Source organism: Oncorhynchus mykiss, chromosome 11, assembly GCF_013265735.2.
Source record: "Oncorhynchus mykiss isolate Arlee chromosome 11, USDA_OmykA_1.1, whole genome shotgun sequence".
In the NCBI taxonomy this organism is placed as follows: domain Eukaryota; kingdom Metazoa; phylum Chordata; class Actinopteri; order Salmoniformes; family Salmonidae; genus Oncorhynchus; species Oncorhynchus mykiss.
In genome coordinates this window covers 58,619,847-58,642,407 of record NC_048575.1, presented here as the reverse complement: position 1 = coordinate 58,642,407, position 22,561 = coordinate 58,619,847, and the positions used below count along the sequence as shown (strand labels likewise).

The following is a 22,561-nucleotide window of genomic DNA, read 5'->3' as shown; positions in this document are numbered from 1 at the left end:
ACAAAACACTGACCTCTATCCCATAGAAAATGTGTGGGCAGAACTGAAAAAGCGTGTGCGAGCAAGGAGGCCTACAAACCTGACTCAGTTACACCAGCTCTGTCAGGAGGAATGGGCCTAATCTCAATCAACTTATTGTGGGAAGCTTGTGGAAGGCTACCCGAAACATTTGACCCAAGTTAAACAATTTAAAGGCAATGCTACCAAATACATACATAGTGTATGTAAACTTCTGACCCACTTGGCTAAGGTGTATAAACTTAGACTTCAAACTGTATATCAGATAGTAAATGCTAAATGACTAATGTAAATGTAATAGAATTTCCTTTAAATGATGATCATACCAGTGGACCATTTACTTCTGAACATGCCATTGGTATTTGGTTTTCCATTTGAGATGGTAAAATACATTTCATACTGTGGTTCACAGCGCAATGCTGTATAATTCCTATGCGACAGGAACATCATAACATATAAATCAGAGCCTGAAAATATTATTTCGGTAACACTTTATTTGGATAGTACCAAGTAGATGGTTTGTAATGTTCAAATACAGACATGTCAAGTAACAAAAATATCTCAAACAAGAATTTTGCTAGGACTGTCTATGAGTGGCATGAGTGGGGAGAGAAAAAATAATAACTAGCAGAGGTTTTGAACTTTTCTTATTGATCTAATAACTAATTTACAGCCTGGTGATGGCTGATCAAATTGTTTCACACTTTGAGTGTGTGTGAAGTGAAGTGTTGAATAATGTGATACAAAACACAGGAAAAACTCATTTTGACTGCACTGGGCCTTCACTTCCTTTATTTTTTACTACAGAATGAAGAAAATCAATGTTTTCACACATGTAGGCAAGACAGAGACTGGTATGGTGTAGGACAGGAAATTGAAGGTAAAAAGCAAGTCTCTCTGGATATGAGCGTCTGCTAAATGACTAAAATGTAAATGTTAATTGCTGCTTTAACTAAAATAACTGTAGACAACTTTTTATATTGCTTGATAACTGTATGTTGTAATAAAAAGGTCATTAGTCATTCCACTATAACGTTTCCCTTGTCTTGAAAATTAAGCATTTCACCAGAAACAAATGTTTAGTGTGTAGTTCATAGAAAATAGATACAGTGAATATTACATGTGAATAGATTGAGTAAGGAGACAGTAAGTGCAAACATTGCATTTCTAGTCCAAAGAGACACACATTTGAATAAACATACTGTGAATACATTTTATGTCTCATATGTGTTCTTCATCCTGTTCATATCCACACCATTTACTTATCTATATCGATGCTGAGAAACCTCTGCAAAACAAGCCCAAAAAATACAAATTAAAAGTGAAATGACATATTAGTGGTCCTGTGTGGCTCAGTTGGTAGAGCACGGCACTTACTATGCCTAGATCTTAGGTTTGGTTCCCTCTGGGGCCTCCCATACAAAACAAATGTGTGCGCACATGACTAAGTTGCTTTGCATAAAAGTGTCTGCTAAATGGCATATATTTATTTAATTTCACATTAGTAACAATTTATGTTATATAGGATTGCCGACTATAGTTACCTTCAGGGCACTGGATGCAGGGGACATGTCTGGTATTAGTTTCACTTTACGCTCCCTGTGTTTCAGATACTCATGGGCCAGGGAGTTGGCATCCTCCTCACTGAACACCAGAGGTCAAAGGGTAAGGATTAAAGTAATTACGTATATTAGAAACAAACATTTCTCTGCTCATACCTGCCTGGAGTGTGATGTTAACATTTTCATTCAATTATACATAAAATTATGCTTGTAAAATTACTGCTTTGAGGACTTACCAGCTGTGGGAGATCAAATAATCTACCAGGTTCTTCACCTGGTTGGAGTCACCACTTGAAACAATGTGTTGCTTGAGAAGATTAAAGTGCTTGGTCTTCCACAGCTTCTGATACTGCCTGTTTTGGCAAATGAACATCAAGACTGTGTCCCTTATCTGGGGTGGAGAAGAAATTAGTTAATGACACATTCTGAATTCCATACAACATTTCTCAACAACTAAACAAAATAATCCAATGTGTAAAAGATTATGGAGAACAGATGGAATCACAAATACAGTAGAGCCAAGAGTGGTTAACTAATGAAGGCAATAAGAGAACGTGGTTGCAGCTCACCTGTGAGGGAACCCCTGCCAACTCCCCAGTGTTCATATGCTCATCCAATTGCTCCAGGATGGTGATGGGGTTACATGCTGACAGGAGGCCCTGGGAGGGAGCAATTATATACACTACACAGTAAGCACATCAAACAAGGGGAAGAGACTCCTGCATAGACACTCCCAATACCTTTAATAGTTTTATTCAGAGTCTTGGACAGTTTGTGGCTATTGTTAAACCAAAACAATTGAATGTAATTCTATCTAAAGATGCAGAGAACAATTTGGTAAAAGGCAGATATGTTAGGAGGCTGGTGGTGTGCCACTACCACCACTATCCTTATGGAACCCCCAGACCCAGCTGCATCACCTGAATCTGCTGTCCCTTCCTCTTGGCACAGGGGATGAGCAGGAGGGCACCTAGGGCAAAGCCTGGCAGACTGAACTGGGCAAAGCGATTGGCGATGCCTATCAGGTCCAGATTCAACAGGAACGGGCACCTGCCAGAGACCAGGGAAGATGCTGGGATGAGTGGGACATGGAGAATAAAGGATGAATCAGCACTTTGTCAAAGATTTGAGGAATTGTGTAGTAATGTTACCATGGTAATGCCATGACACCATTCTTGATCCCTATGAGACAGTTCTAGAAATTGTTATCAACCTATTCTATAAAGCAACAGAACGTACTTAAGGAGGAGAACAAAGGTCCTGTAGAGGGTTGCCTGCTGTTGGGGGCTCAGAGGAAGAGACGCTGTGTGACAGAGAACATAACCAGTGATTTTGCTGACTTTCTCCACCTCACCCTCATGTTTTTGAGTTGTGGTCTAATAGATTAATTTACCTGATACGAATGGGGCCAGGATCATACTTCTCCAGGTCCTGGAAAAACTGGATACCTGGATGAAAAAAACAAATACAGCTTTAACAAGAACTGTCCAAGCCAAAAGAGTAGGTGGTGGCTGTGAATTTTCTCTCCCTAAAATGTACACAATGGGCTCCTTGAGACATGTTGAACCTGGTGGTAATTACCTGCCATAGAGAGGGGACAGCTCCCAGTGCCTCCAATACCTTTTGCAAGTCGCTTATCTGAAGAGCAGATGGGAACACCAAATTTGGTGCCACCACAACATATCCTGTCTTAATGCCATATAACTTCATTGACATGACAGACTGCAGAATCTAATATTTCTAGCAGTAGTATTGTTCTTGAAACTGTGTGGACTGCCTCTTCTCACCATGTTGAAGCCCAGTAGTTTCTGCAGTAACCCATTCCACAGCTGAGGGTCAAACACCTGGTACTCCAGGCTAAGGTCTGCCACCAGACGCACAGCCTGCAGAGACAGGAGGAAACTTCAGCTCAATACAAACCTGACTACCTCGTCTTGGTTGCATCACATTGAATGAAACCGACTGAAATCATCTAAAGCATCCAGTACATTGATCAAGTCGGCCTACCTGTGGCTCATGACTGTGATTCTTCCACAGTCCCTTGACCATGCCCTCTTTGGGACTGTTGAGGAACGACTCCACAGTGTAAGGGATGTTTAGGTCCTCCAGCTGAGACAGGTAGATGTAGCACTTCAGGTAATACCTGCAGAAGGAAAAACAGCAACAGAACAGCAGCAGTCAGGTACAGACAATCAGTCATGGCTACTGGCCTTTATCAGAGCGAGGATCGCTTACTGGACTTGTGTCTTGGGGATGTGTAACTGTGTTTCCAGGGTGGTGGGGTCAGCGATGTGGATGAGACAAAGCAGGGCCCGACTCCGGTGGCAGAAAGTAAGACGTGGCCCAGAACTGCTGAGGGGCTAGGAAGATATCAACAATGGGAATTCAACACTTTGACATACACACTTCTGGGTAACACTTTACGCGACACCGAGCATTATAACAGTCATAACCTGTTATATGGTCATAACACTGTTGTAACATAGTTAATTTATTGCTGTTGTGACACCTACAAGTGTCAAAACCCACAAAAGGCAAAACATTCCATTACATCATAGCCTATGTGTCAGTGTATTTATAATATATATATCTATGGAGCATATATATATATATATATGCTCCATAGATAGATAGATATATATATACACACACACATACATATACACATACATATATATACACACACACACACACACACAGCTCGAAAAAATAAAGGGAACACTTAAACAACACAATGGAACTCACACTTCTGTGAAATCAAACTGTCCACTTAGGAAGCAACACTGATTGACAATAAATTTCACATGCTCTTGTGCAAATGGAATAGACAACAGGTGGAAATTTTAGGCAATTAGCAAGACACCCCCAATAAAGGTGTGGTTCTGCAGGTGGTGACCACAGACCACTTCTCAGTTCCTATGCTTCCTAGCTGATGTTTTGTCACTTTTGAATGCTGGCGGTGCTTTCACTCTAGTGGTAGCATGAGACGGAGTCTACAACCCACACAAGTGGCTCAGGTAGTGCAGCTCATCCAGGATGGCACATCAATGCGAGCTGTGGCTACAACGTTTGCTGTGTCTGTCAGCGTAGTGTCCAGAGCATGGAGGCGCTACCAGGAGACAGGCCAGTACATCAGGAGACGTGGAGGAGGCCAACAACCCAGCAGCAGGACCGCTACCTCCGCCTTTGTGCAAGGAGGAGCAGGAGGAGCACTGCCAGAACCCTGCAAAATGACCTCCAGCAGGCCACAAATGTGCATGTGTCTGCTCAAACGGTCAGAAACAGACTCCGTGAGGGTGGTATGAGGGCCCGACGTCCACAGGTGGGGGTTGTGCTTACAGCCCAACACCGTGCAGGACGTTTGGCATTTGCCAGAGAACACCGAGATTGGCAAATTCGCCACTGGCGCCCTGTGCTCTTCACAGATGAAAGCAGGTTCACACTGAGCACGTGACAGACGTGACAGAGTCTGGAGACGCCGTGGAGAACGTTCTGCTGCCTGCAACATCCTCCAGCATGACCGGTTTGGCGGTGGGTCAGTCATGGTGTGGGCATTTCTTTGGGGGGCCGAACAGCCCTCCATGTGCTCGCCAGAGGTAGCCTGACTGCCATTAGGTACCGAGATGAGATCCTCAGACCGCTTGTGAGACCATATGCTGGTGCGGTTGGCCCTGGGTTCCTCCTAATGCAAGACAATGCTAGACCTCATGTGGCTGGAGTGTGTCAGCAGTTCCTGCAAGAGGAAGGCATTGATGCTATGGACTCGCCCGCCTGTTCCCCAGACCTGAATCCAATTGAGCACATCTGGGACATCATGTCTCACTCCATCCACCACAGACTGTCCAGGAGTTGGCGGATGCTTTAGTCCAGGTCCAGGTCAGGAGACCATCAGCCACCTCATCAGGAGCATGCCCAGGCGTTGTAGGGAGGTCATACAGGCACGTGGAGGCCACACACACTACTGAGCCTCATTTTGACTTGTTTTAAGGACATTACATCAAAGTTGGATCAGCCTGTAGTGTGGTTTTCCACTTTAATTTTGAGTGTGACTCCAAATCCAGACCTCCATGGGTTGATAAATTTGATTTCCATTGATCATTTTTGTGTGATTTTGTTGTCAGCACATTCAACTATGTAAAGAAAAAAGTATTTAATAAGAATATTTCATTCATTCAGATCTAGGATGTGTTATTTTAGTGTTCCCTTTATTTTTTCGAGCAGTGTGTGTATATATATATATATTTTTTTTTATGTACCATGTTAAATTGTCATTGTAATTGCACACACATTGATGTCAGACATGCATCTACCCCAATGCTCTGTTGCTGATGACTGAGATGAATGCAGGAGCAGGACAAGACACCCTCTTTTTGACTGATGACTGATATAAGGTCATGTACGTGATAGGCCTATCTGGCTTATATGATTACGATGGTCATAATGCTTCGTGACACTGTCATAGTGTATTTTCTACAAATTATTTAAAATATGATGAAAAAAAAACATGACTAAAGAATTCATTACAACAAAAGGATTTAAGAAACAAACTTTCCATGAAAGGAAAATTCTTGGCAGGGAAAAAAAACAACACTTATTTGAATAAATGTGGGTTGACACTTATGTAAGTGTCATAACCAGCCATAAAATAACGCAACATATGTCACAACAGGTGTAAAAATATGGGTTAAGTGTTAGCCAATTCTGTAAAGCCCCCCTAATGTTTCCCACCAGCCCACCAATTCCAAACTAAATGTGGAACATGTAATGATTAATATAGTAACTTATAGATCAATCCTGACCTATCCCATCTACCAACTCACCCATGTTTCTGCTGAGAGGATAGGGCTCAACAGACAGACTCCCACATCCATGGAATAGATCTGCAGTAGGTACACCACCCTGAGAGAGGGGGACATGGGAGACATCCCTTGTTAATGGTCTATAGTGAACTGTAAGGCTATGATAGTCAAGTGATGAATGCAGGGAGCTACCTCATAAGATCTGAATCCTCCTGAATGTCATTGACACAATCCTGGTTGTTGATGTCCTTCAAAATAAAGAGCCTTCGGTTAGGATGTATCACATACTCCAAAATGTCGTGCAAAATGACTATTTCCCCCCCTAGTGTAGAGCTCATCCAGTCTACCTGTGGCAGATCAGAGACAGTGTAAGGTTCGACTTACCTTGGCTACAGCTGGGCCGGTTTTGCAGATCCATTTCTCCAGCAGCATGCTTCGGATCTTCAGAAAATCCACACTATTGATGGCTGCTATTTCTTTGCATACAGCGTGAATGTCTAGTCATACAAAAAAATAAACGTTAAAAAAATGTTTAATCTGGTTCCATTTTGCTCTAAAAGGACTATAGTACATATCATCAATACAGTGATTCTGTAGCTCCACTTAGCCCTCCAGACAGGTACATGGAGCCATATGGCAATAAGAGTGGGCCTGCATGTGGTTGGTCTGGTTATGGTGGAGGGCTCACCAGGGTGGGTTTGGCCAGCAGAGCCCCTGAAGCGTTGCTCTACACTGCTGTGTTCGTAAAGGATGACGATGAGGCGGGCGGGCTGCCCTGTCAGCTTTAGGTGCTCTGGGCTGTTCAACTGGCTGGACATCAGGACGTTCTCTGTGGCCGAGCGCTGGAACTGCAGCTTCAGCTTGGACAGGAAGGTCTCCACCCTGGTCCGCGCTGCCTCCTGCTCAGGGGAAAAGACAGAGGGGAGAGAATTTTTATTCTACAACAATGGACTAGATATACGAAGAAAAAAAAGCATGAAAGGGAAGACAAGACCGGGTATCCTGAATTCAAGCAGCTGACGCAGACATAACAGATATAACTACATCTATAATAGTTCAACATTGAGGACCGCAGAGCATCAACACAATCTAAACACAAAACATGTGGTCTAACCTCAAGTTTTGGGTCCTTCAGCCATGCGTCACCAAGAGCTAGGCAGAACTTTAATGACTGGGTCTTCTCAGTGCCTACAGCAGAGAAAAAAAGTGAATAGGATGAACATTGATGCAGAGGCTGGCTCCTCCATGAACAGCGGCATGGCAGTTTGACTGGCTAACGGTCTGACCTGGCGGCAACTCCTGAGCGATTTTATGGGCTGTGGCAGCGGCCCACTCTGGGTTCTGGATGCAGTGAATGTACCCCATGATGGTCTTAGCCACCTTGAAGGTCTCCTTGCTGGAGGTGTGCTTTTGCCTCCTCTTATGTTGCTCGAGGAGTAAGGGCTTCATACTCCTCTCAAACACATGGTTCACTGCTGACATGTACAGCTTGTCAACGCTCACCTGACAGAGGGCAGGAAGAAGTAGGGTCAAATTCACAGGTGACCAAATTAAAGTCAATAGAAACAACTAATAATACATCGCCAATATTAGTTCAAATTCTGGTAAGCTTACCACTCATATCTAAAAACAAACATAACAGTAATGTACAGTATAAACCACAGCCACCAGTGGAGCAGAGTACTGTACCTTCATCAGCTTGCTTATCAGAAGCAGAGTAGGAAAGGTCTCCTCACTGAGCTCTGGAGCTAAACACAGAAAGAGAATCCGTCAAATCCTTATACGAGCTAGAGTATGCAAAAGGTCCACTCAATCATTTATTTATGAACTCTTATTGACCACATGAACATTGTAAGCTTAAACTGAGTATCGTACTCACAGAGGATCTTCCAGTAGCTGGTGGTCTGCATGAGCAGGTGGAAGGGCAGTCTGATGTTAGCCAGGGCCGAGGGTTCCAGGCCATTCTCCAGAAGGTGGCTGCTCTCCAGGTCTGTAGGGGGAGAGATGCGCTTGTAGGACTTCAGGTGCTGGAGCAGACCTATTGCCTGGAGATGAGGGAAATGTATTGCGTGTGGATGAGACTTGATCGTAATGCCAAAGAAAATATGACATTGAGGATTACACTTATTTAGCAGAGGTATGTAGCACAAAGACACAGTAGAAATCAAGATGCCACACCTGACTGATTGAGATGCTGGTGATCTGCTCATCAGCTGTCTGTATGATCCTGAGCACCCCCTCAATCCTCTCATAGTTATATGGACTTAGCTGAGAAGGAAAGGGAACACAAGAGCTAGTTAAACACTCCATTTCCTCTACACATCATTACATCCTACCATCAACCCCTAAACCTAGGCTGAGAGTTGTGTATGCTCAGACCTTGAGTATGGCAGCACTGAGGCTGATGGTGAGGTTTCTGGTGCTGTGCAGCATAGGGATGATCTGCAGAGCTCTCTCCAGGGCGTCTGCATGCCCTAGCGGCTGCTCCCCCTGGCCCGCCCCAGGGTCTCCTGCCCCTCCCCCCTCCTCCTCCTCCTCCAGCAGCAGGGTGGTGATGTACTGGTTTATCACTTCGTCTCTGTTCAGATCAAAGGTGCTGCAGGTAGGAGGAACACACAGGACATACATACACTCATTAATTACAGCATAACGTCACATGACAGCAATAGGCAACTACAAAGCATGCAGTAGTATCAGACCCAAAAACTAAAGATTGAAGTAGCATGTTGACTTCCTATAACAGCTCACCTGCAGTACTGGAGGATAATCTCAGGGGTGGTGTTCTTGTTCTTCACCAGGGTAGGGATGAGGTTACTCTTCATCTCCGGACACTGACGAAACACAGACTGGATGGATATCTGGAGAGAGAGAGACAAGGCTTTTAAACCGAGTCCTTTCGCAAGGCAGGGAGGGTAGATTACGTTAAGAATGCACCTAATTAGCAGGTATTAACACAAAGTTTAACATCGTGATTTCTTCAAAAAAACAGCCATGTCTGAAAGACTGCAAATGTTAAATAGATAGGGGGAAAAAAACATTGAAGATCAACACACCCCTAATTTGCCCAGCTCGATCCCCCACTCTGCGTCGGTGATGACCGAGAGAAACTTCTTCCGCTCCTCCTGCTCGGTGAACAAGTTACAGAGATGGGCCCCCACCATAGCCACAGCCTGAAAATCATGGACATATCGACGGTCACATACAACATGAATCAAAACAATGACAAACAATTCAAGATGGAACAGATAATGACAGTATATAAGTATAATGATCTTACCAAGATCTTATCATAGTTTTGCCAAGTGTTGTCGATCACCTTCCACAGTATCTTAAACACCTCGGTTTTGGACAGGAGAGTGCAGAGTCCAATAGCCAGGTCACAATCCACCACTCTCCAGTTAAACACCTTTTGCACAGAGTAAAAACACCAGTTGTTATAGTAATCATGTTAGGTCTATTGTAAATTACACATACAGCATGGCCGGAATACAATGTCATTTTATTGAAGAGACGAATGTCAGACATCCTCCCCTGAAATCCAGGACAATAGTCTCACATCACCTTGTGCAGGAGGGCAACTGCAACAGCATTGATAGAGGACAGAGTAGTTGTTCTCAAATCACTCAAGCACGCCTTATATTTTTGCAGGGCCTGCGGACCATAGAGCTGAAAAGGGAACACGTAAAATGTAAATACTTCCCTTCACAATATAGAATAGTGGTCCAGAGAACAGACACAGCTACAGTGAGACAAGTGTAAATCTAGACAGCGATATGTAGCAACATCAACAGAAATGCAAAGACTGATCAAGGGACTGCTTGCTCATGGTTCCAGGTGAGACACTACACTACACCCCTGACTGATGTCAATTTCCTCAGTTTCATGTGTTAGTGAAGTAGACTATCTGTACAAAACACCTGGAAAACACCAGGTGGGGAGGCATACAGGGGTACATGAACCACACTGGGTTTTTTCCTGTTTTCGAGTCTGGTTTTTCCCTTTAATTTTTTTATATTGTTTGTTTTCTATTTTGTTCAAATGTGGTACAACTCTTGCACTGATATCCTACTGTTATACTTCAGGTGTAATATTTTGTATGTTTGTCATTTACGCTACAAAAAATTGCTCACTCAACAAATGTACATTAGTATACCTCTGCTATAGAAAACACTTAAAAACACCTGAAAAAGATAATCTTGACATTGATACTGTACTGTAGTCATCATACCTGAATGCCGAGCTTGATGTTCATGATGTTGGAGGTGACGTGCTGCAGACAGCTGCCAAAGGAGTTGACCAGAAGTCTGAGGGCCAGCTCCAATTGACTACACTCCTGCAGCATCTGAAGCATGGAGGCCAGGGGCACCAGTAGCGGGTTCAGGAAGTTGGCATCTGCACATGGACAAGGACACATGAGGCTAAGGGTGCATAAAAACTGTATTTATATCCATCTATTAATTGGAGGAAACTGCAGTAGCTACCTTGTTGGAAAGAGCAGTGAGAAAGACAGGAGCAGTCCAGTGGGTAAAGCTTTCTATCTGCAACATGAATTAACATGAGTTAAATGCAATTCAAATCAATAACAATGCTTGGGCATTATAAAGTAGTATAACATCACACGTGATACAATGTTAAAAAGATACCAGATACGAGACACTTAGTCTGCAGGATTTTAGGTACCTGAGGAGAAGGGCAGCAGACAGTTGGTGATCTCATACTGGACTGGCAGGACAGACACGGGGTCCAGGATGATGCAGTCCTCTTTAAAGACATCCTGGAAGCTCCACTGGGAGTAAGGGTCCCTTTCAGCCGCCAGGGACAAATCCTGAACACATGGCAGTGACATTAAAGCCTGATGACCTAACATGAACAAAGACTAAGTGAATGTCTAATATTATAATCTATTGATTAGGGTTGTCATTGAAGACTCTGGTAGGAATCTGGTAGACTGATGGGGAAAAGTGAAGTGTCGTACTGGCACTCACCTTTGCTATGAAGCCATAGTTGTCTGACAGCTGACACTGGTGGTAGACATCCATGGCAGCCCGTGTGCTCTTACACAGCTCCACACAGTCCAGGAGCAGGTCTGAGAGAAACAAGAAAGAATAGGGAGCACATACTCAAGTCAGAGGTATCACTTACTAGGGTGCTGAAGTCGTACAGTGTCACTTTATGTGAACTACTTACACTTAAACCATTGGAGGATAAGCTCCTTCTAAAATGAAATGTGTGAGTTCCCATAAAGACTTGGGTTAACCTCCAGGCTCAGGGTGTTAGTGCTGTACAGTACCTGAGTGGCAGACAGTGACGGCCTGGCAGGCCAGCTTGTGGATGACTGCTGGGAGGTCCACGCCTTCAGGGAGGATCATGGGCACGTCTGCCTCCAGCATCTGGCACAGCTTCTGGGCAGCACTGAAAAGCACCTTCCCTGTGCTGGTGGTACCATGGTGCTTATACAGCTCACTATGGGGACAGGGTCATGGGTTTGAAAGGAGTGAGAGACACAGTTAGGGAGGTACCCAGAGTTAATTTAGTGCAAAGGCCCACACTACCATCAAACACTTCAATGTTGTGGATGAGATATTCAGATTATGACAAGCCTTCATTAAACATTTTAAAAAGTGAGGAACATGGACATTGCTTTCCTTTACTACCCCCCTAAACTTGGTTCCCCTTCCCCCTGACCTGAGGATCTTGAGGGCCTTGTCGACCTTGCCGACCCCCAGGGCACGCAGGGCCAAGTCAGCCCACAGCTCCTGCTCCGTACGCTGGAGCTGCCGTGCCAAGCGGCGGAGGCCAGCCTCAGTGGAGATGTTCTTGGTCTTGCCGTCAGGGTCGTTGGCCACCATGGGGGTGGCTGTGACCTTGCTCTTGGAGGGACCTCGAGCACGGGTGTTCTCATAGGCTGTGATGTGATACTCCTGGAACTGCTTTCGCACCTTGGGGTCCTCATAGTTGTTAGGGGTGAGGAAGATGTCAAAGTCCTCCTGTAAATGTAGTAGATTAGGATCCTTTCAGCACAGGAGGTCAAAGACCAGAAACAGTGAGTCAGGTGAGGCCTTCATCTCACATTCTGCAAAATCATTCCATGATTGAACCTTACCTGTAGGTGAGCAATCGCCTTAAACATCATCAGATTGTTCTCGCAATCCACACTTTTAAAGGCATCCCCTAAACGGGAGAGAATTAACATTAACGCGTAAAGGTTTCTTAGCACATCCACACAAACTCTGGTACACTCACAGTTTATCAAGACCTCAGACACTGAATGTTCAATTCTTCGAGAGATGATGTCAATATTGGGAGGTTTAGCAATCAGTCTTTTCAAGTATTACATTGATAGAGTTTAAAAGCTGCCACAACCTTTCTGGATCCGCTGTAAGAACGTCAGTGCCTCCACCATCACTTGTGCTACGACCATCTGGTGCTTCTTGTGCTGTTAGAAATTGGCCACAATAAGAACCCAAGTGACTCTGCATGAAGAGTATACTCCTATTGAGAAATGGCATGTACAGAACCTCACTACTTAACACTATTTCTAAATGATATCAAACCTATTAAAAGAAGATGTCAATGCAAATATAAACGTATGATAGACCTGGAATAGTCTTAAATCTGCAGAATGCAAATACACCCCTACTGCTCCTGAAAGAGGCTCACCTCCTCAGACACATGGTCTTTGTCCTGCAGCTCCAGTCGTGCCCAGTTAGCCAGCCTCTCGATCACACACTCTGCCTCCTCGGGGGCGAGCTTTTTCAGGAGTGTCACACATGGCTCGCTCTGCAATTTCGATGCAACACACAGACATTACACACATGAAACACACAGAACAAAAGAGATTCCCCATCAGAAAGCAACAGCCACCATGGGAAGAGCTATAGGCTGGGCTCAGTACCTTGCTCTGGCTAATCAGCTGGATGAGGTATAAGATGTGTATCTGGGAGGTGGGGAGTTTGTAGGCCCCAGCCAGCTTCAGAGAGTCCTCCAGGGAGGTGGGGAGGTCCTGCTTGAGGATGTACCTCACCAGTGTCTACAAAGGGAGAATCAGCATGGATCAGAAATTACATAAATATACACATCTACATACTGTACACACCCTGAAAGTCCTACCATGATTTGAGTGTTGTTGGAGAGGTTGAAGTTGCGGATCCCGTAGCCTCTGAGCAGCTTCCTCATCTCCATCAGACGGTAGCTTTCCTTCAGAAGCTCCTGCCTGTGGGATGGGTTATGGAAGATTAGAACCCAAGCAGTCCACAAGCCTGCAACAAGTGAGAGTTAGGGCTCTCTGTTACCAGAGGAGGATCAGATCAGTAAGTCTTACTTGGGTCCCACCATCTCCAAGTGCTGTTGGACCAGCCTCTCCACTACCTCAGTCCAGGGCACCACGGCCTTCTGCATGATCTCCAGCACAGCGTCTACCACCAGCTGTACATGGTACAGCACAGTTGAATACTATGTCAATCAAGGCGTGTACATAAATCTACAATCCCATTTGGTGGCCAAGCCTTGAAGGGCAGGAAGTGGTTAATTAGTGTATAAACTCACGTCAGTGTCCGTGATGCAGCCAAGCACAGCCACAGCTTTGGCCTCCCACTCTGTGAACAACGTAGTGGTCTGTGAGCTGCAGCGCTCCAGCAGATCCTAGTGGGATAGAGAGAAAAATAAGACAAAAATGACACGCAATGACTCAAACCAGATTATGTCTGACAATCAACAATGCAGAGTGACAATCAACAATGCAGAGTGACAACCATTTACAATATGAGCAGCTAAGTTAATTTGCAGCCAAGTAGAAAGCATAGTAAAGTGTGTCTCCTGGTAGATAGGTAGACACCTTGATGTACTGAAGCAGCAGCTCATCCAGGGGCAGCTGGTGCTCCAGGCTGTAGGGCCTGACACTGCCCTCCACCGTGGCAGAGATCAGCTCTGGGGCAGGCACCTTATCCAGCATGAGGAATGCTACGCTGCGGATACTTGCCTAAACATACCCACAGTGCAGATAAAGAGAGATACCATGTACAATAACATACAGAATTTCAACAAGATTTAAAACGACAAGATAAGAATCCAAATCAGACAATCCCCAGATGGCTGTCACACACAGACCTTCTCAAAGACTGACAGGGAGAGCCTGCAGTTGTACTTGTTGTAGAGGTCCAGCAGCTGGCGGAGGTTAGAGACCAGGGACTTGAGGTGCTCCACTTCCTCTGAACCATAGTCATCCTCCTGAGACCACCAATCACAAGATAGGTTACTTCCTGCTAATCAATGACTAAGCATATAACATTTTGACATCCAGTGTTTGAAAGTGAGCATGAATTGAGAGCGCATAGGGTAATAGGAGGTGAGGGGGATGACAGTGAAAGTAACCAAAGGAAAGAGGTGATAAAATGCAGTTTACAGAAGGTATCCACATCCATAACGACGGCAACCCAAGTTCCGCCAAGTTCAGTCCATTCTGGGGCCAGTCTCCCTATAGGAACAGAATAGTGTGAAGGGGCAGAAGAAATGTGGAAATGTTTAAGTGTGTGATCACCTACATCAGTCAAGTTATTGACTAGAGCACTAGAATTAATTCTAGAGACTAGAATTATTCCTCAAGTCTAGCAATGAAAAGGTGTTGGCTTTACCTTTTCTGTTAACTCCAGAATCCTGGCCCTCTGCTCCAACCACCTCGCAACGATTTTCTACGAACACATCATTCAAAAGCCTTGTCAACAAAACACTGGAAATACAAACTGATCAAAACATATGTCATCATGATCTGTTTTCTGCCCTGACATAATATGGTGAGTGCCCACTGTACCTGTCCTCTAGGTACCACTCTCCTAACAAAGGGCACAATGACACTCCTAAGCCAGAGACAAAGGTCCTGGGATGGAAGGTCTTCTGGAAAGGAGCTGAGCAGAGCATCAAGACCTCTCTCATCAAACTGCACTGCAATCTCTCCCTACAGGACAACCACAGAAACAGCAGACAAATATCAATTATCTTCCAGTAAAATCCACATATTACAAGAAAAAAATATGAAACTCCATTAGATAGTCTTACAGTTGATTGTGTGAATTTGTGTTACCTCGTGTCTAAGCCAAAGGTGCTGGGCCCCCTTCAGGTCTCCCTCTCTCAAGTGGGACAGCATGTCCCCAACGTAGTCTGTGATGTTCAGAAACTCAATCCAGGAGATTCCACTGGAGGGAAACAACCAGGAGGAAATTAAACAGTGTATTAGGAAAGTATTCAGACCCCTCAACTTTTCCATTTTTTTTCTCTTTTCATTACAGCCTTATTCTAAAATTGAATAAATTGCTTTTTTTTATTACTTAATCTACACACAATACACCATAATAACAAAGCAAAAACAGGTTTTCAGAAAATTTTGCAAAACGTATTCAAAATAAACTGCAATATCACATTAGCATAACTAAGTACTCAGACCCTTTACTCAGTAATTTGTTGATGCACCTTTGGCAGCGATTACAGCCTCGAGTCTTCTTGGGTATGACGCTACATGTTTGGCACATCTGAATTTGGGGAATTTCTCCCATTCTTCTCTGTAGAGCCTCTAAAGCTCTGTCAAGTTCGATGGGGAGTGTCGCTGCACAGATATTTTCAGGTCTCTCCAGAGATGTTAGATCGGGTTCAAGTCCGGGCTCTGGCTGGGCCACTCGAGGACATTCCTGCTGAAACATTAACCTTTGCCCCAGTCGGATGTCCTGAGCACTCTGGAACAGGTTTTCATCAAGGATCTCTCTGTACTTTGCTCCGTTCATCTTTCCCTCAATCCTGACTAGACTCCTCTTCATCAGACCAGAGAACCTTGTTTCTCATGGTCTGAGTCCTTTAGGCAAACTCCAAGCAGGCTTTCATGTGCCTTTTACTGAGGAGCAGCTTCCATCTAGCCACTCTACCATAAAAGGCCTGATTGGTGGAGTGCTGTAAAGATGGGAGAACCTTCCAGAAGGACAACCATCTCCACAGAGGAACTCTGGAGCTCTGTCAGAGTGACCATTGGGTTCTTAGTCACCTCCCTGACCAAGTCCCTTTTCAACCGATTGTGCAGTTTGGCCGGGCGACCAGCTCATGGAAGAGTCTTGTTGGTTCCAAACCTCTTCAATTTAAGAATGATGGAGGCCACTATGTTCTTGCTGCAGAAATATTTTGGTACCCTTCCCCAGATCTGACGCTCGACACAATCCTGTCTCAGAGCTCTAAAGACAATTCCTTCAAACTGATCTGACATCCACTGTCAACTGTGGGACCTTCTTTAGACAGGTGTGTGCTTTTCCAAATCATGTCCAATCAATTGAATTTACCACAGGTGGACTCCAATCAAGTTGTAGAAACATCTCAAGGTCAATCAATGGAAACAGGATGCATCAGAGCTCAATTTCGAGTATCATAGCAAAGGTTCTGAATACTTATGTAAATAAGGTATCAGTTTTTTTAACACATTTGCAAAACGTATAAAAACTAGTTTTCACTTTGTCATTGTGAGGTATTGTGTGTAGATTTGATTAAATTGTTTTTTTCGCTCTGAGACCTTGAAGTTGTTGTTCCCTTGCTCTGCAAGAGTCACGTTTTTTTTTGAGGCGATGGGCAACGATGCTTCGTGGGAGGCAGTTGTTGATGTGTGAAGAAGGTTCCTGGTTCGAGCCCAGGTAGAGGCGAGGAGAGGGACGGAAGCTAAACTGTTACAATAGCAAAGGGTCTTAATACTTGGGTATGACGCTACATGTTTGGCACATTTGGGGAGTTTCTCCCATTCTTCTCTGTAGAGCCTCTAAAGCTCTGTCAAGTTCGATGGGGAGTGTCACTGCACAGATATTTTCAGGTAAATAAGGTATGTTGTTTTTTTATACATTTGGTACAATTTCTAAAAACCTGTTTTCACTTTGTCATTATGGTTTTTTTTTTTTAAATGTACCTTTATTTAACCAGGCAAGTCAGTTAAGAACAAATTCTTATTTTCAATGACGGCCTAGGAACAGTGGGTTAACTGCCTGTTCAGGGGCAGAACGACAGATTTGTACCTTGTCAGCTCGGGGGTTTTGAACTTGCAACCTTCCGGTTACTAGTCCAACGCTCTAACCACTAGGCTACCCTGCCGCCCCGATTGTGTGTAGATTGATGCGGAATTGTTTTTATTTAATCAATTTTAGAATAAGGCTGTAATGTAACAAAATGTGGAAAAAGTCAATGTGTCTGAATACTTTCCGAATGCAAGTACAGGCATGGCACTAATTTACACAGTTACAATACATATACTCAATACCCTTTAGCAAGCCAGGCATGGAATTACAGTCAAATTGAACATACTTGAACTTGTCCAGGCTGTGGAGACAGCAGAAGGTGGCGAGTCTAGCCAGAGCCTCCTGGATCTGTGAGGAGGGGCAGCGGGAGGCGGCATGGTTCAGCATCTTCTCTGCAGTGTCAAAGGTCGGCCACGGAGCCTTGAGGCAGTACTCCACCACATACTGCTCATCCTGACACACAAACACACTCGTCAATGAGCACAGTGTACTTATTTAATCTCAACCTTTCAAGGAATTTTTACATTTGAAAATGTAGATGGCTTGTTTAAGAACACTGGTATGGAACAAGAAGGCCTGCACACTGCTAAATAGCACATCATTACACTGTGGCCCTATCTACTGTAGGTTTGCCAACTTGTGATTCAAACGTATACCCTTCTCTGACACCAGTCAAAGTTTGAGAATTATACCATCCCCATTTTCAAGTCTATTTGTTTATAGATTAAATGTTTATATTCCAGAATATTAAGGAAAGTTAGATGGCTGACTGATCTTGCTTTGTTATATACACCCCCCCCCCCCCCCTCCCGATAAAACTCACCATGATCTTCATCAGGTTGGTCTTTGCCTCCTCCACCAGGTCAGACCATACGTCCTGCCCATTGCCACCTACAGAGGCTGACGCCAGCTGCTCCAGCACAAAATCCAGCTTCACCTTATAGACAAGCTGGGTGGTCAAGGAGGCAGGTCAGTCAAGTACATTTATTATTCATTTTAGTTAGAATAAATGTTCAACCCCCGAAAAATTACACCAACCTCAACATCAAGCTCAAATGCTATGGCAAACTTTTCTGCCTCCTCAAATTTGTGTTTGTAGAGAAGTCTGCTGAGTCTGGGGACAAAAAAAGTGTGTTTACTGATACTGACATCTTGTATGTAACTAGTGCAAGGATATGGAAATATGCAGTGTGCGTGATGACACTACTATACCTGTTCTCAGGCAAAGCCTCTGTGAAGCATCTCATGACGACAGAGGATATATGCTCCTCAGAGCTAGTTGTCAGAAAAAAAAAAGAGAATTGCATTTACACATCAATTCACTGTTATTTGTGAAACTCCACCACCTGAGTATTTACTCAGGGAAACTCTAGTGTCATTAAACAACCAAAGAAACACTTACTTTTGTGAATTCTCATAAATCCCCTCTAGCAAATATATAGTGTCCTGAAATTCAGAAGGATAAAAACAATGTACTGAGATTGGGTAGGATGCTGAAGCTCTGACAGACTTTCATAATCTAAAGTAAAATAACAATGACTTATTGTTCCATTATCCTTCGCTACGTGGGTATTGTAATATGGTGTGATATGACAGGGTTGGGAAAGTCAATTCCATTTAAATTCAGGAAGTACACTGAAATTCCATTCCAATGCGTTACAATCAGGCACATTTTGAATTTGGTGTCATTTCTGAACCTGATATCTGATGCAGAGTGGATTATAATTGTTTATGGTTTACCGTGCTTATTCTTGTCTGTACCAGGCAGGCTGTAGAGGAGACCTCCAGAGAATAGAGGACAGTCATGGAGGGAAGAGAACGCACCTGCAGGCTCCTCATCTAAGGATAACAAAACAGGGCGCTGCCATCAACAAACACAGTCAGAGAGGACCTCAGATGATTCTTACAACTATTTATACCAGAGGAGCATTAATGTATGTACATGATGGGACTATTACTAACAAGTAGCTGTCTAGAAACCATAGAGACAGACTGGAGTTACCTGGCTTTTGTCTTGCATGGTCAATGTAATGATTTTTGTGCTGGCACTTTCTTGCCTATGAAGAGGAGAGGTTTTGTTTTCAAAATCATTACAGCACAAGCATTTAAAAATTAAACATTACATCATGTTAATAGAAATAGTATAGGTCTAACAATAGTATAGCATTGAAGTGAACACATACGTGGCTATTGAAGCAGAGTCACACTCTGTGATGAGTAGGAAGTCATGGATGGAGAGGTCAGGCCAGCAGCACACCATCACCAGGAAATGCAGGTCCCAAAGACTCAGAATGTTCTAAGACCAATTGAAAGGTAGAGAAAGATTAATGTCCAACTTTAAAATGTTCTAATGACCAAAACAGATAAAGAATTAAATTATAAACTGATTGATGGAGATTCATACAGCTGGACTCACCTCTGTGCTAAGAACATACATGAGATTGTCCACCACCAGAATCTTTCTCACCCCTACAATACAGATAAGGGCAAAATTTGACTGCAACATTAATACACAACAATTCAAAATAATGTTATAGCCTAACTATTGATAACATACATAAGCAATTCAGGGGGAAAAGTAGTGTAGCTTTAACCAAAGCCAGACAGTTAAATGTTATTAAAACTACCTGGTATTAGGCTGGAGTCCAGGGACTGACAGAGAGACATCGTGCCCTGACTATGATCCAATCTCCAGTGGGTTAGAACAGCTTCCCCGTCCGCCTACGCAAAAAGAACGCATAACCACATCAGTTATGCGAGAAGCTATAAAGTTAAAATGTTACAATTGAATAAATACTGTATGAATAGTCTACTTGATGAATAAAAGTCTAACTTCCTATTATCGGCAGCAGTTCTCGCATTATGTTTTCAAGGATTTATCTTTGCATTTTACATACAAATATTTTGTAACAAAGCAGTGCAGTTACTTGCGCACAACCATACCCCAATCATGAGGTGGATTTCATTGCCAAGGTTGCACATCACTGCTGTGTTACATCCCCCTCCATGGATCTCCTTGGTGGAACAGAAGTCTGTCTTAATTAGAGACTGGAGCTGGAGAGAAACAATGTGATGGTTAGGGGTTAATTATTTGATTATTCTGACTTCATATGGTTTTAAATCTTTATTTTACCATCTCCAACATAGTTAAAGCCAAACCTCTTGCAAAGCCCCAATGTCCATTTTCTCAATAGCTACAGAGATGAGAGAATATGGTTTAAAATAATTGAAAGTTAAATATAACAGGTCTCAAGTAAAAGAAAACTCTGAAAACCTAATTAAAATGAAATACCTATTTGAATCTTCTCCAGGGCAAGGTTTGTGATGTGAAAAAATCCATCTTGAGTAAGAAGGAACAGGTGGTACATCCCTGGCAACAAAGATACGGTTTAACCTTTCACCTCAACACACTGATACATGATACTGTATAATTTTATTCCAAAGAAATGGCAAACTATGAACAACTCACCGAAAGATGTCTTATCCTCCTGTAGGATAAGACGTCGATATGTTTTCTCTTTTCCAGAGGGGACATTCTTCAGCAAAGCCTAGAAGAGTAAAAAAAAAAAAATGTATACAAAAAAATATATTGCACTCAGCATGCAAGCACTTTTGGCACACGTATGACACTGACACATTTAATCGCTGAAATATCATGGGGCATATGAGATCAGCCCCATCTCTTACTATGGTGAGAAGAGTGCTCTTTTGAGGCACATAGATAAGATGGAGGTTTCCGTTTCTCTGGCAAACCACCAGAAAATGTCCGTCCAGACAATCATCCACAGTATCCACATCAGAGTCTGAAATAAACATGCTTTTAATTATCATCATTCACCATAATGAAACATCATTTGATTAGACATCTACACACAGAACACAAAAGAGATACTAACCAAAGTCAAGATGCAGCAACATAGTCTGATAGCTGAGGTCGAACAGGATAACAGTTGAATCAGCAACAACAATGCTGCAGTTTGAACTGCTGGAGGAGTAAAGCTGAGGATCTGACAACACCTGCAGGAAAACAATCATGTGAACAACTTGTACTGAAGAGTCAAGAGCATTCATGAATTTAATTAACACCTGTGTTGTGGCGATGGAAGAATCCCCGGTACAACACCGGCACTGTATACTGTGTTCACGTAGAAGGTGATTCATAACTGTATAGGTAATCAATCATGTGGTTAGAGTCGTTAACTTTTCGTCTAGACAATTAAACTCAACTCCCTACATACGATGGAGTTGAGCGACGACTACTGTGGGTGGAGGTGGACTGGCAACATGTAAAATTAAGTTTTTAATAAAAAAAACTATTGATTTCAGCACCCTACAAAATATCGCGCACGGTAGTTTCTGTGTGACGTCTGAGCTCCAACGTAAATCGCGGAGTTGAGTTTATCGACTACTTTTGGTCTTACCTTTTCAGTTGAGGCAATTTTGACCAAAGTATCCACTTGGTACAGACCACTATTCTCCTCTCGAACATTGCAAAGGCGACCTGTGTTGGTATCCTCATTGATTAGAAGTTCAACGTCGTTCCACATTGTTTTTCCGTCCACCTACCTATATAAAAAAAAACGGGACACTAACAGGTCAGTTATAACTAGGAAGCTAGCTAGATAGTTAGTTACTTAGCATATACCTATTTACGTGGTATGCTAGTACTGCAGAGCTGTCACCACTCTTTGCTGTCATGTCAGTTAACTACGGAGTACCGTAGTTAACATTAGCTAGGTAAAACATATGTATATACAAAATGTACTACATACAGGTATAGATAGACATGTTATAAAACAATTTGGACTATATCGAGGTAACAAACTCACCGGTTACAGGTACCCTGACAACGGTTTACTAGTAAACTAAGCACAACACCACCCTACTATGCGGGTTCAGAATTTGGCGGTTTAAAACAAAGACCATAACGAGAGAAACACAACTGTACTTACTTCCTGTGTAGTTACAGGCGCATACTTGAACTCAAACTGATAAAGTTCATTTGAATCATTCAATTCAAATAATAAAAGGCTATTATAAAATAATAGTGAACTGATATGGTGTTCTTTGTATATTTATTTGCACTCCCCAGATTGAGTTGGCGGAATGGAAGTCGTTCTCAAACCAAGAGGAAGCTGATTCAAATAGCCAT

At 43.2% G+C, this 22,561-nt stretch overlaps 1 protein-coding gene across 3 annotated transcripts; it reads right to left on the bottom strand.

The window, feature by feature from the left end:
* Positions 1–503: 503 nt before the first annotated feature.
* kntc1 (kinetochore associated 1) lies at positions 504–22,561 on the bottom strand. 3 transcript variants are annotated; one of them, XM_036935916.1, is made up of 62 exons: positions 22,362–22,561; positions 21,831–21,975; positions 21,306–21,426; positions 21,097–21,212; positions 20,879–20,957; positions 20,702–20,779; positions 20,569–20,603; positions 20,353–20,463; positions 20,037–20,130; positions 19,826–19,878; positions 19,593–19,705; positions 19,412–19,466; positions 19,150–19,248; positions 18,812–18,855; positions 18,622–18,684; positions 18,448–18,523; positions 18,233–18,358; positions 17,696–17,862; positions 15,456–15,567; positions 15,186–15,329; positions 15,010–15,066; positions 14,781–14,852; positions 14,486–14,605; positions 14,214–14,357; positions 13,925–14,020; positions 13,701–13,804; positions 13,490–13,592; positions 13,275–13,409; positions 13,040–13,159; positions 12,743–12,815; positions 12,483–12,550; positions 12,065–12,366; positions 11,670–11,842; positions 11,365–11,465; positions 11,060–11,204; positions 10,861–10,917; positions 10,608–10,771; positions 9,941–10,045; positions 9,657–9,785; positions 9,433–9,549; positions 9,128–9,237; positions 8,759–8,975; positions 8,558–8,647; positions 8,259–8,424; positions 8,069–8,127; positions 7,666–7,882; positions 7,494–7,567; positions 7,068–7,281; positions 6,764–6,876; positions 6,572–6,627; positions 6,401–6,479; positions 3,816–3,940; positions 3,588–3,723; positions 3,368–3,463; positions 3,162–3,218; positions 2,974–3,028; positions 2,820–2,883; positions 2,501–2,630; positions 2,150–2,239; positions 1,817–1,971; positions 1,563–1,662; positions 504–1,306 (listed from the first exon to the last, which is right to left on the bottom strand). In XM_036935916.1, the coding sequence occupies exons 2-62, from the start codon at positions 21,954–21,956 to the stop codon at positions 1,277–1,279; spliced, it is 6,630 nt and encodes a 2,209-aa protein (XP_036791811.1). In that variant the 5' UTR covers positions 21,957–21,975; positions 22,362–22,561; the 3' UTR covers positions 504–1,276. The 3 variants fall into 3 exon arrangements, with proteins under 3 accessions (XP_036791811.1, XP_036791810.1, XP_036791812.1); XM_036935915.1 differs by lacking the exon at positions 22,362–22,561 and adding an exon at positions 22,239–22,333; XM_036935917.1 differs by lacking the exon at positions 22,362–22,561 and adding an exon at positions 22,239–22,333 and having other exon boundaries at positions 7,068–7,278.